At 38.6% G+C, this 13067-nt stretch overlaps 1 protein-coding gene across 6 annotated transcripts in view; it reads left to right on the top strand.

Moving 5' to 3' along the window:
- MLLT10 (MLLT10 histone lysine methyltransferase DOT1L cofactor) overlaps window positions 1-13067 on the top strand; it is a 129027-nt gene that overhangs the window by 20704 nt on the left and 95256 nt on the right. For 5 of the 6 annotated variants that reach the window (XM_048295352.1, XM_048295336.1, XM_048295329.1 and 2 more), the window contains exon 4: window positions 1846-1900. The exons of the other annotated variant lie outside the window; for it this stretch is intronic. In XM_048295352.1, the coding sequence (XP_048151309.1) occupies window positions 1846-1900 (55 nt within the window). The remainder of the gene's footprint in view (window positions 1-1845; window positions 1901-13067) is intronic. 6 annotated transcript variants of the gene reach the window in all.

The following is a 13067-nucleotide window of genomic DNA, read 5'->3' as shown; positions in this document are numbered from 1 at the left end:
GTTAAGTTCATGTCTGATGATGTTGATCTGCTTAAGAAGATTATTAGGTTTGTATGCTTTGAGTTGTCCCTAATCTGGAAATATATAAAGGTTGTAATAAGGTGATTCCTAGGTATAGAATCCTGTATAATGGTGTTCCTGTGCTTGTAATTTGGAGCACTTGAAGTGGAATGTGTGTCAAATCTGTTAATTTCTGTCATCTCTGGTTTGGAATTGGTTCACATGCTTTAGGACACTTAAGAGATAAACATGATATTAGAAACTTGATAGGAGGCAGTGATAGCAGAAAAACTATTCTGTTGTGAGCCTGTTGTATGTTGGAAGAATATTACATCATAGATGGCTTGGACCCAGGACTGGAAGGGACACTAAGCAAGTTTGCAGATGATACAAAACTGTCAGGAGGTGTTGAATCCCTCGAAGGAGGGAGGCCCTGTAGAGAGACCTTCATAAATTAGAGAGCTGGGCAATCACCAACAGTATGAAGTTTAAGAAGGCCCAATGCCAGACACTGCACCTGGGATGGGACAACCCTGGATGTACGGACAGACTAGGGAATGAGAGGCTGGAGAGCAGCCCTGTGGAAAGGGACCTGGGGGTCCTGGTTAATGGCAGGTTGAACATGAGCTAGCAGTGCCCTGGCAGCCAGGAGGGTCAAGCGTGTCCTGGGGGGCATCAGGCACAGCATCACCAGCCGGGCAAGGGAGGGGATTGTCCCGCTCTGCTTTGCACTGGGGTGGCCTCACCTCGAGTGCTGGGGGCAATTCTGGGTGCCAGAATATAGAAAAGATATTAAACTATTGGAGAGTGTCCAAAGGAGGGCCACAAGGATGATGAAGGGTCTTGAGGGGAAGCTGTATGAGGAGCAGCTGAGGTCGCATGGTCTGTTCAGCCTGGAGGAGACTGAGGGAAGACATCATCGGCGTCTACAACTTCCTCATGAGGGGAAGAGGAGGGGCAGACAGTGATCTCTTCTCTGTGGTAACTGGTGACAGGATCCAAGGGAATCTGTCAATCTCTGTCAAGAGAGGTTTAGGTTGGATATTAGAAAAATGTTCTTCACCCAGAGGGTTGTTGGGCACTTAACAGGCTCCCCAGGGAAGTGGTCACAGCACCAAGAGTGCTGACAGAGTTCAAGAAGTGTTTGGACTATACTCTCGGGCACATGGTGTGACTCTTGGGATGGTGCTGTGCAGGGCTGAGAGTTGGACTCAGTGATCCTTGTGGGTCACTTGCAACTCTGCTTATTCTGTGATCAAACTTACGATTTCCAGACATGCGGTCTTGCTACAGTTGTAGGGATAAGTCAACTTCCGACCTTTTTCTGAGACAGAAAGTGAGGTTGATTTTCGTCTCTCTGGATAAGTGGGAGTCAGCAGAGACTGTGTGGTCAGCCATAGTTATGTGCACCTGTGCTTGTCATATCCATGGCATGTATTTGTGATTGACCACCTTGGAAAATACAGAGATGCTAGAAGAAGGAAATACAGTAGGGAGTTTTTGGACTGTGTCCAAGCTTCTTGTCATGTAAGTCTACCCTATGCTATAGTTTTTGGAGGCTTGTCTCCAGAATTCCAGGGTGTGGAATCCACAGGTGTGGAATTGGAGGTAGAACTGCAAGTAGCTTTAATGGGTGTCACAGTTTCAAGATCTGGAGGAGAAAGCTTTATTTTTCACAAACTAACATTAATACTCAAGTAAAGGTTAAGGGAAAACACACCCATTCGCTTTTGAAGAATGGTTGCTTCCTTAATATCAGATAACAGTTTTAATGTGTATGGTTTCTTTTTCAATGCTTCTATGATCATTCCATTTTTTTATTTTATTTTTGCTTTTTTTTCCTAGAGATGTGAATTATGCCCTCATAAGGATGGTGCTTTAAAGAGAACAGATAATGGGGGTAAGTTTTATTCTTGCTTTCTGTGAACTCTTTTATTTTGTATGAGGCAAATCTGTGGAGAAAAAAAAAATACAGGGATCCTAAACATAAACCAAAACACTGACTGCTTTGGAAAGAGATAACTGATTTACAGTAACACTTTTTTGTCCACTTTAGGTTCAATTTAGTTTGAGGACATCTATCATTATTCTTAGTTTCATTTTTAGGAAAAAAGTTACAATAGAAGAACTGCATTTTAACATAAGATTTTAATGGGTAAAATGGATGAATTTTATATGTATTTAGTTTGGAGCCTGAGCATCTATAGAAAGCTGTTGAAAGTGCACCATTCATGGAGGAAAGTGGAATTTTTATGTCTATAGTCCAGACTGAATGCACCAGTGCATTTTCAAAGGTTGGCTCTTTCATGCCTGATTTAATAGGTTCTGTAACAAAGAAGTTAGAGCTGGAAAGTTGCAGTAGTGATTACCTCTTCCTTGCATCTTTCTAATTTCACTGTTCAGGTTATCATCAGTACTGCTCCTGCTGACTAGAACTGCTGGAGAAAGTCTCCAGTGAATATCCGGTCTTGATTATGTTTATACTAATAGTTGGTTGATATGAGTGAAAAATTTCAATTAACTTTTCAATCACTTTTGGAATGCCACCTTCTCTCTCTAGTAGATGCTTCTAAATTCCCATTCATCATCTATCTGTATAGCCTGGTCATTTTGATACTGAGCCCTTTCTCTTGTGAGAGGAGAAAGTATGATCAGATTCTGGATTTCAGTTGGACAGTTTGTGTAAATTGTATTCTGCAGATTCTATGCTGTGTACTAAATATTCTAGGTAATTTATATCTTAGCTTAGTGTTGATGCAGCTTTGCTATTTCTGTTGCAGTTGAGTTGCAGGAACACAGGACCTGCTCATGTTTGTGCTGATCTACCCTTCCCTTGCATACCTTTGACTGCTCTGTTCATACATATGTATATGCTCTAGGTTTACCATTCTAGTGTCAACTGACTCAAACCCATTACTGAACTTAGTAGCCAGTACTTAAGTCTTACTCCTCTTTTTTATTATTCCTCTCATGTTGACATATGCAGTGTTGAATTAATTTCTTTAGAAATGGCAGCTGGACACTTCCTTTTTTAGGAAATAGTAATAAGAAAGCCTCAAACTTCTTGAAATACAGAGTAAAATTTGTGAAGTATGAAGTAGCTGAAGTGTTTTCTGGTTTTATACTTAAAGTAGTATTTGGGAATGCTTTGCTATTGTCTGTGGTGGTGTTGAAACTTTTTCTTTGAATAAAATCTTGAGAACTTACTTTGATATAGTGTGCATCAAACATCTGAGCGTCCTATTAGTTCCCTCTCTCATGGCTGTATTAATTGTAATTATGAATTCTTGTCTGAAAGTGAATTACTCTGTAAGATTGAAATGTTTTAAGTTTAAATAGCAAAGATACTGCACTGTACTATAATTTTAATACCCAATTGTTTTCATCAGTGAAAGCTTCATACTGAAAATTTCATAGCTGAGAGGCTTAAGAATTTATATTTTCTTCTGTAAACACCCAGCCTCTGTAACAGATCTTGTCCATGGTGTTGAAAACAGGAAATTCTACTTTGTGGACCAAATATCCTTTAAATAACACCTTTACAGAAGGATGTGCACCTTGGAAAATACTCTGACTGGTGTTCCATTTAGGAAATTTTCAATCTTACCTGAAGCTTTCCTTTCAAAGAGTTGCCTGACAAGAGATTGTGCCAGAAGATTTTTAGACTTAAGGAAGTACTGTTGAAGATCAGGTGGCTTGCCAGTTGAAAATGGCATTTACAGTAGGTTAATACTTAATTTTTTTTTAACGTTGTTACACCTTTCGTTGCCAAGTGAATCATAAAAAGATACAGGTATTTGACAAGAAACTTGCAAACAAACATTTCTGATAAAACCTTTTAAGGATCCAGCTTTATAAACTTGTAATTATGCAGTCTTTCTCTAAGTATAGAAATAATTAAATGGTCTTAGCTTTTCAGAACAAGGGCAGAAATTGCTGATTTTAAGTCAGAGGGTTTTTCTTCCTTCTGCCTTCTGACAACAAAAAACTTCATTTTGTAGCCAGAAAAAAACAGTGTGCTTTTTGTTTTGAATATGCAGATAGCTTAGCCCATACATGGTCTGCTGCTCCTGTAGGTTTTCTTTTAACTGTCTTCTGGATATTTGCTTTATAATAAGGTGAAGAACTGTGTTTCGGGCATTGAAGGTACTGTATTTTCTGTTAGGAAGCTTAATGGTCTACTGAGCTTTTACTATAGGGTTCCATGATTTTCTTAACCTGCTGTTACTGCAGTGAGGGTCTTTGCTATACATTGCTTCTTCCTCCTTTGTGGTGGTACTAGCATTTAAAACTTTTCTTTTTTTCTGCCCCTGCATTCCTTTTCAGCTACCTGAAAATTCCTGTGACCCAGCTGCCCGTGCTAATGCTGATACAAGGAATGGCCAGGAGTATTCTTTTAGCAGCAGCCTGTACATTAGCTGTCATAAGTCAGTTGCACAACTGTAATTGAAGGCAGCCTAATCTTAGAGCTCTTCTGTAATGGTGTTATCTTGCCTTTAAGAGCTCTGGGGCACTATATATATTGCAAAGTAGTCTGGGAATCAAACTTGTGTTGTTTATAAGTATTATTAACTTATTATAATTAATTGACTATATAGTATGGTAGCATATGGTGTGGTTGTGTTGGTATTTCGTGTTTTGTCCTTCCCTCCTACCCCCCTAATAGTGCAAGGTTCCTCTGTGTGCATTCTTCCTCCTGCTCCCTGTCCTTTTACTGGCCTGTTGCTGCTTGTCTGACCTTTTGGAGATCACTGTTTTTTTAGATTTGCCTTTTAGGTTTTATATTTCTGTTTGGAGTCTGTTTGACTCTGCTTCTGCTGTGCTTATCAGGTTAATGGCGGTTCTCTAGTGTCATCTATGGCAAATACAGAATTGCAGTGTCTTGGTTTGAGAAAAATTTGGAGGAAAATGTCCAAGATGAACATCCCTTTGTTAGAAGGCAGATTTCAGCAGCCCCTCCCCCACCAGGTTCAGAAAGAAATTCCTCGGTGGAAAGTGAAAAAAACCCTATTTATTTAACAAGCAAAGTGCATGCAGGCATGGACAAAAGAATGAGTAATGTTAAATAATAAAACCTCTCGCTGTGGAGAAGAAGCCTGGGTAGATTTCAGAGTCCTTTCTGTGGGTGTGACTCTGCCCTCTCCAGAGCTGGGGTTTGGTGTGGGCCCCTCCACATTGTGGGGCCTCCCAGTGATGTTGTTCCAGACCAGAGCAGAACAGTCCCAAGAAAAGTTCTTGCCTCAGCTAGCAGGCTAGCTAAAAAGCAGAGTGTTAACTCTCCATCTCTCTCCTGAGAAAAGGAGCCGAGAGGTGGGAAAAAGCAGGAAGGTGCTTTCCTCGGCTCTGTAGCAGCAGGAACACAGGGGAGTGCGTGTGTCCTTGAGCACAAACCACTCTGAAGAATTCACCTGGCTTCTCTCCCTGCCCTCTCTTCTTCTCCCTGCCCCTTCTTCACCTGCCCTCTCCTGAGAAACAGCTTAAAGACGCAGGAAGGCGCAGGATTCATGTCTGCATAGGGCAGACAATAGGGAATACAGTATCATACAGTCACCCCAGGACATACAGTTTTCAATGATTCCTTAAATAGGGCATTATTGGAGCAGTACTGTCATGGATCTTACAGAGAACTTAAGAGTGACAGCCTGAGATAGTAAGAGGAGGGGAGCGTATCGTGGAGGCCAAACATTTGTCCTGCTCTCTTTGTCACTATGATCTAGATTCTTGAGAAAGGTCTTGTGTGCCTTCTCAGAAGTTTCCCAGCCTACAAGCGTTTATGCTTTGGGACTTTTTGATCCAGACACAGTATTTTTGTGTTTAATGGAAGACGAGTGCATCACAGTGTTCCCTTCTGTATAAAGTTTCATGTCCATAATGTTGTGTGGCAAGGCGTTTTGCAGTTGATCAATACCATGTGTCCATGGGGTTTCTTTTGACCCTCTTACCTCATGGTTTTATTTGATGCCATTTGGTATTTGCAGATTGGGGTGGCAAAGGTCAGTTATTCTGTGTTCACCTTTCCAGTACCTCTTCCCATAACCTTTTTGGGTACACGGGAGAGTACACAGATGCCTGCCTGTTCTTGGCTTGGTGATGGTGGCTACTGGTGCTGTAATCAGAACTTGTAGTGAGCCCAAAGAGATAATTCTGTCTGAATTTGTATGGAATATGTCCTAGTCTGCTTCAGTGTCCCTCCTGTGCTTTCCCTTGTCAGAGACCTAAACTGACCTTGAGCAGGAGCAGCCAAAGTTCATTTGCACATGCTCATTCAGTCTCTGCACTGTTTGAAAATGGTCATTCTGCTCCTGCAGTTGCACAGATCTCAGAAACAATACTCTTGGATTTAGCTGAATGGAGTCTGGACTTGTATCGGTGGTGTGGCTTGTCTGTCGACAGGTTTATCTGTCCTAAGGATTGTTAAGAGTTGACTGTATTTAGCTACACATTTGATTTAATTAATTTTTAAGAGTAATAGGACATAGCACAGTTATGAGCAGGGTGTTGGTAAGAAATTTTAAGAATTAGCTTTGAATAAGTTTTAATATTTTGTCTGCCTAGTATCTGTGACTGTCTTAGGGCTATGGTTAAGTTTTGTGAACAAAAAATAATCCTTCCTGCATGTGGACTTTATTTTTACATAAACATTAGGACTTTTTCAGTGTTCAGAAACTGGAATTATATAAATTCAGTTAGACTATTTACTGTTTTTCAAAAATTTTTATATATTCTTATTAATACTAAAAATAGAAAAGTAAGATTGAATTGGAAAAGGAACTTTTCTCTCTGAATATATTTGTTGACAGATTTCCTTGATAAATTTGGTATTCATGTTCATTTAGGGGAACCTTTGTGGTTTTAAACATGACTGAATATAAAAGTTTTTTAAAATTATAATTTTTAAAATATATAAAAATCATATGTATATGAGTTGCTTATTGATTTGCTGTCTTATGTGTAAGAAGGCTATCGAAAGATTAATTTTACTTTAGCTTGGTGGATTGGTAAGTGGATTAGTAGTTGGATAAAGTATAAACATGTTTTCTGAAAAACAGAGAAGTAAGAAGTGAGCATTTGCTTGAAGATACTTGCGAACTGTTGGTATTTGACAATTTTGGGCCTTTCAGTTCAGTATTATTGCCTTAACTGTTGCCGTAATTTCCTTTGGATTTTTGACACTCAGTGAGGAGGAAATAAAATCATGACCATTTGAACTGATTATAGCTTTTTGAATCCCAGTTCTTTTATCTTCTCATAATACTGAGTATGCATTCTGTTTTTTAAGCAAATTGTTCACTTGTATCTAATATAGTGCATCTCCCATTTAAATAGTTTTCTTGCAGTAATCTTTTTCCAGGATTTTCTGTAAGCTTAAAAGGTTTGATTTTGCTGTACAAATTGTTACTTTGAAATCTGATTCCAGTGGATGATGATCAGGAATGCTGTGTAACAACATTCTTTGTGTGACTTTTCACCAAGACTTCTTTTCATGCAGCTGCTTGGGGAAAGGCCAGCTAACAATGTGGTGGTTTTGTCATGGTCCAGGCCCTCTTCGCACCCCCTGGGATAGCAGCAGGATCTCCCAAGTCTGTAAAAACACTGTATGCTAGTTTTCCTGTTGCTGTTGTTATTATTAGAGTCTCACTGTCTGGTTTACTGTTCCGATGAGTTTTCTTGGTGTTAATGTCTAAGAATGTGGACAGTATAATGTTACATGTACACACTGAGACATATGCATTTTGCAGGTGCTTACCTACAAATGTTGTGGCCTTTTTGAGTAGAGTTACAGCAGTGTGTGTATTTTTTTACTGGGAAAGAGAAAAAATTGATAAAAATTTAAAATACTGCAGTAATACAAATGCATGTATTACCATATAAGGTATTGTATATTTATAATTTACATTACTGATAATCATAATGTATATGTAGAAATTTTTTTTTAGAGTTTTAGGTGGTTATGTATACATTTCTTCCTTTTGTTGTATGATAGGATTTCTGGAGGGAGGTGAAGGAAACTCATTAATTCCATAGCATTCCAGCTAAAATTATTAAAGCTATTAGCTTCCTCAGTGGACCAATGGAATTTTATCTGTAGCTGTTTCAAAAACAAACTATTTGTTGTGCTGTGGAGTGATGATTTGAAATGAATCAATTCTTCAGTTGGGGAGCAGATTTTTCTAAATGGAGAATTTTGTGAAATTCAGTGGTAGGACTTCATAGGATGAAGCCTTTTCTTCATAGACAAAGAGTATTTATTTTATCTTTTTAACAAATTGTCCACTCTATACCAATGACGAGGTTGACTAACAACCACAGTAGTGAGAGCTCTAGTGGTTAGTGTGGCACCTTCTTTTTACCCCTCTTCAAAAAGTGGATCAAACAATATAATATGAATAAGGCTATATTAACTATAGCAAACTCTATATCTGTTTTTAATAGAGTAAGGAAAATGTGGAGATACTCACAGCTTTTTACCGGCTAAGCTCGTAGTTCAATGCCTTAGAAAGCCTCGGGCAGCCTAGAGAGGTAGCACGGGCAATCCAGCATTTCAGTAGCTCTAAAAGCGGCAAATGGTAGCTGCAAAGCTGATACCACCAGTAGAAGCAAAGAGGGAGAAATATAGTCTTCGGTTGCCCAATTCCTGCTATTGGAAGCTTTCAAACGGAAACAGAAACACACAGATGTTCGCAGAAGGAGTGCAAAGCCAAAGAGGGTGGGCCTCGGAGAAGGGGAAAGGGGAGGACTGGGGGCGGACCCGGGGTGACCGGCCAATCAGACACTGCTAAAGAGTTTGAGTTACATTGGTTTTGCCCGCGCTTGGAACAGAGGAGTTCAGAGCACACGGCAGAGGCAAATCCTGGCTTGTCTTGGGGAGGGGGAAGGGAAGGTCGGAACAGGCAGCAACAGGCAAAGACAATAACTTCAGCTGACAGATTTCTTATCTGCAAGTTTTCTTGTTTTTACAGGAAAGGAAGATCAGGGTTAAAACAAAACTATATAGAATGTCTTAATGAAGAGACAATTAAAGGTTTAAAATAGTACTTAATCTTTCCCTTTGCCAAAAAGAGTAACAGTAATGGTCTTAAGTACATCTTTGAAAGGTGAATCCAGCAGAGTTGGATAGCCTTTGGGTCAGTCAGCAGATCTGATAGTTGTGGAAACAGAGGGTGCAATTTCATGTAATCTAGGACAGCTGTTGACCTCTGCTGAAGTAAGAGGACTGTGGTTTTCCCCTGACTGGCTGTTACTGCACTGGTGGTTTTGTGTATGGTAATCATATGACCTCAGTGTGGATTGCGTCAACCCATTGACTGATCTTGCTCAAACGTAAACTTCTAAATTTCCCACAAATTTAGTAATGAGATGAAAAAAATTATTTGCCCTGCTGCATAGCAAACCCATAGTGCAAGGAGGGGGCAAGAATGTACAGTTGAAAGTGAAGAGTAAGGTGAGATCCTGCTTTTCAGTGACAGTTCACAGCTGAAATGTATTGAGGTGTATCCTTAAGTGACAACTTAGAGCAACCCTCATAAGAAACTAACATATCAATAAAGAAAGATTTTTCTGTGCTAGAATAATAAATACAATTCTCTTGTTTTGGGAGTGAGCTGTAGTTAGAAATAAAGTAAGACTTCTTTAATGAAACATAATGGACTCTTTAGGAACTTAGAATGCATAAACAAATTTTGCTCTGACATTGATGCTTGGTTAGGTGATGGTGATACTATCCCAGAACTCTTGTGCTATGAGGCTGGCTTCACAATTCTGGCCTCTACAGTGCATTAGTGCTTTGCTGCACAGCTTCAGCACTGACCGTGGGTTGTAGTGGAGTCTCTACTCTGTGCCTCTTAGTTCGTAAGCAAGCCATGGGCTTCCCTTGTGGTGGATGGTAGGATGGATTCTAAGTTTGTTGCTGTTATTTTATGAAGTCAAAGCAAGGCTTGAAAATTTGTACTGGAAGGCAATTTAATAAATAAAAGTACTGTGAGTTTCTTTACAGGGAAAGTGCTTTTGAATCAGGCTTTGGGCAATTAAGCAGTAGTTGTAAAGGAAAAAATTTAGTTAGGTGGGTAACATACTGTGTATTATTTATTTATCTTCCTGGGTTTTCTTCGTTAATTTACTTTGGTAGTGTTTACTTCTAGTTATAGAGTTCTTTGTTGGCAACAGTCTTGTGTTTGCTGATGGTGAAATTGCTAGGACTTACTTGTTCTCTGTCACACTGGGATAACAGATCAACTATTTATTTTTGGCTAGGGGTCTGAAGTCTGAGCTTTTTAAACTCTGAACATTAGTGAACAATGTACATTAAAATTGTACCTGCTAAGTGTGTACTGCTAGGTTTGCACTGAGTTGAAAATCAGTAAGGCACCAAAAATAAAAATGCCAATGAAAGACTGGTAACATTTGGATGGATTCTGTGGTGGTAATTAAACATTTTGTGAACTAGAAAGAAACATAAAAATTGGCAAAACTCAGTAGTTTGTCTTTCTAAGAGATAAATCAAAATAAAAAAGAATTCATTTAAGTGAAATGCTACAAGTCTCTTATGGTGTATTTAAACTTTTGAAGACTTTTCAGCATGAATTTCCAGTTTTTGATACTGGAAAAAATGATTTTCATTACTGTTATCAAAGGAAGTCTTGGAGTTGGTTTATATGTGGTTTTTCATGTTGGTTTAAAGTTGGTAGAAGTTGTTTTCTAAGATCTTTCCAAAGGAAAATGTCTTAGTTATATTTGTGCAATGTTTTCTTAGAAAGCACACTGGATTTTTTTTTAAAAGGTAAGCAGCATTTCCCAAAGTTACTGAACTTGAAAGTACAGTTGAAGTAAATGTTTTTAACTTTGTCTATCACCAATAAGTAAAAATTAAAAATGATGATATTTTACAATTTCTGGATGGAGACATTGATTGTTGTAGAATATTGGGGTTTTTTTAAGCAAAAGAAGCAGTGAATCTGTCAGCCCGTGGTAGCCTGAGGGTTTTTTCCTAGCAGTTTCAGAGAAAACAATTCTGGTAAGAGTGCACAGAAACAAGCAGATTTGATGGCTGATTTGAATCCTTATGATTTAGGCCTTAGGCTTTAATTTAAAAACAAGAAATTAAGTTTATTTTAAGGGTAAGCAAGGCAAGCAATATCATCTGGTAAAAATACTATTATTGAGAAGACACATTTGTCAAAAGGCCACCATCTCAAAGACTGAAAAATAAATAAAAAAAATCTGAGTATAAGGGAAAATTTTAAGAACATTTTGCAAGCTGCCAGTACCTCTATTTGCAAAAACATGTGTCCTGTCCTCTCTTCCAGTTAAAGTTGTACTGAAAGGCAGATGAAACCAAAAGTAAATTGTATATAAGCAATTCAACGGGAATAGTAAGAGTTTGTTAGCAATTACTGCAAGTTTCATAAGCAAAATTTAAAACGTGTGTAATGTATATGTGGCTGTTTGTCTGGATTCAAACCATGCACAACTAAAGTGAATGGAAGCTTATCATGGATTTAAAGAGTAAATGATATGGTTTATAGAGATGGGTTTAGTGAACTCATTTGGAACAAAAGTGATCTCAAAAATGGCATGAGTTCTTGGCTAATTTTGGAGAACAATTAAGAAAAAAATAGGAATATCTTGCTGTTATTTCAGTGCAGTGTTTGGGCAAAGAGGAAAGGTAGTAACATAATTTCAGTTGCAACAGAAACTAGGGAGAATGTTTTAAATGTTTTTGAATGTGTAGAACAGTACTATTGGAGGTTTTTATTTTATAATCAAAAACATGAATATACAACAGTATTTTTCACACTTAAACATTGGTAAAGCTCAAAAGGACTGGATTTAGTGATTTTTTTCATTCCTGGTTGAGAAGGAGGGAGAATGTGTATAGTTGCTGATGAAGTTTTGGTTGTCTAGAATAATGTAGTAAGTGATTTGAATAGGAGGTTTATAGTGGCAAACTTTATGGCTTAGATGGAGTAAATGGAAAATACGTATTTTAACATAGTCTTAAATACCACACATCCTTTTAAATGCTTGCTTCTCATATGGGCTTCTATGTACAGTTTGGATGGGTGTCTGTAGAATGTTTCATTATCCCTGCAGACAAAGAAGGCAGTTATCATCCAGTAGGAAACAGTAGATAAAAGCACTCAACTTTGAACATGGCAATAGGTCCTTTATTCTGCTGGGATTCTGAGCTCTGTGCTCAGCCTGAGTAGTTGTCTAAAAGAGAGGGAAATGTCAGCAGAGGATCGAGAAGGTGTTTCTGTACTGCGTTATATAGTCAGGACACTCTCAGTTGTACAAAACATTACAAGTAGAATCTGTGTATAGGTTAGTAGCTCGTTCTCTTATCAGAGAGACAGAAGAGACCTATCCCACTTTGGCTGTAGGTGTCCTTACTTCCATGCTTATGCTTTGCAGCAATAGTGACTAGTCTCTTGATGCTTAGGAAAATGGTTTTTGTTTGCCTGGTCCTCGTATGGCAAAACGGAATCTTCTTGACCTCCTTTAACTTTAAATGTTTTGTGGAGGAGTCTACAAACCTTGAGTTCTCAAAAGGTGGAGATTGCACAGCAACTTTAGACAACCAGTTCTTAACCACACTTGTTATGGAAAAGTATCTTCCTTACTCTTCCTTCAGGGACAGCTGTGCCTCTTCTGACACTTCCAGGTCAGCTGGGTGTGGCTCTCTGAAAATTCTATATTTCTTCACCAGTTAAACTTTGGAAAAAAAAATATTTAAGAACTTGTGTACAGGGTGTCCTGAGTCCAAGTGGGAGCTGGTGCTGGACTAAGATTTCTTTTTTGGTGTAGTCATTTGAGGTTGGTAACATAAGGGTGCTGCAACAATCCCTATGGTTAGATATTGTTGGACAGATTGTGACTTTTCAGCAAGGTCAGATTATCTGGGATCTGAAGGTGCCAGATGGAAACCAATGGAAAATGTCCCTTGTCCTCGATTTCATGGGCACTTATTAACCCATGTTCAAAAAGTGTATTAGTGCTGTGGTGCTTCGTTTGTTTCATTGTATAGATCTTGGTTTTGGTCTCATGAAAGTTGAAAGCCTGTTATTGCC

This window comes from Corvus hawaiiensis, chromosome 1 (genome assembly GCF_020740725.1).
Source record: "Corvus hawaiiensis isolate bCorHaw1 chromosome 1, bCorHaw1.pri.cur, whole genome shotgun sequence".
Taxonomy (NCBI): Eukaryota; Metazoa; Chordata; class Aves; order Passeriformes; family Corvidae; genus Corvus; species Corvus hawaiiensis.
The sequence above is the reverse complement of the archived record's forward strand: the minus strand, read 5'-3'. Positions and strand labels throughout refer to the sequence as shown.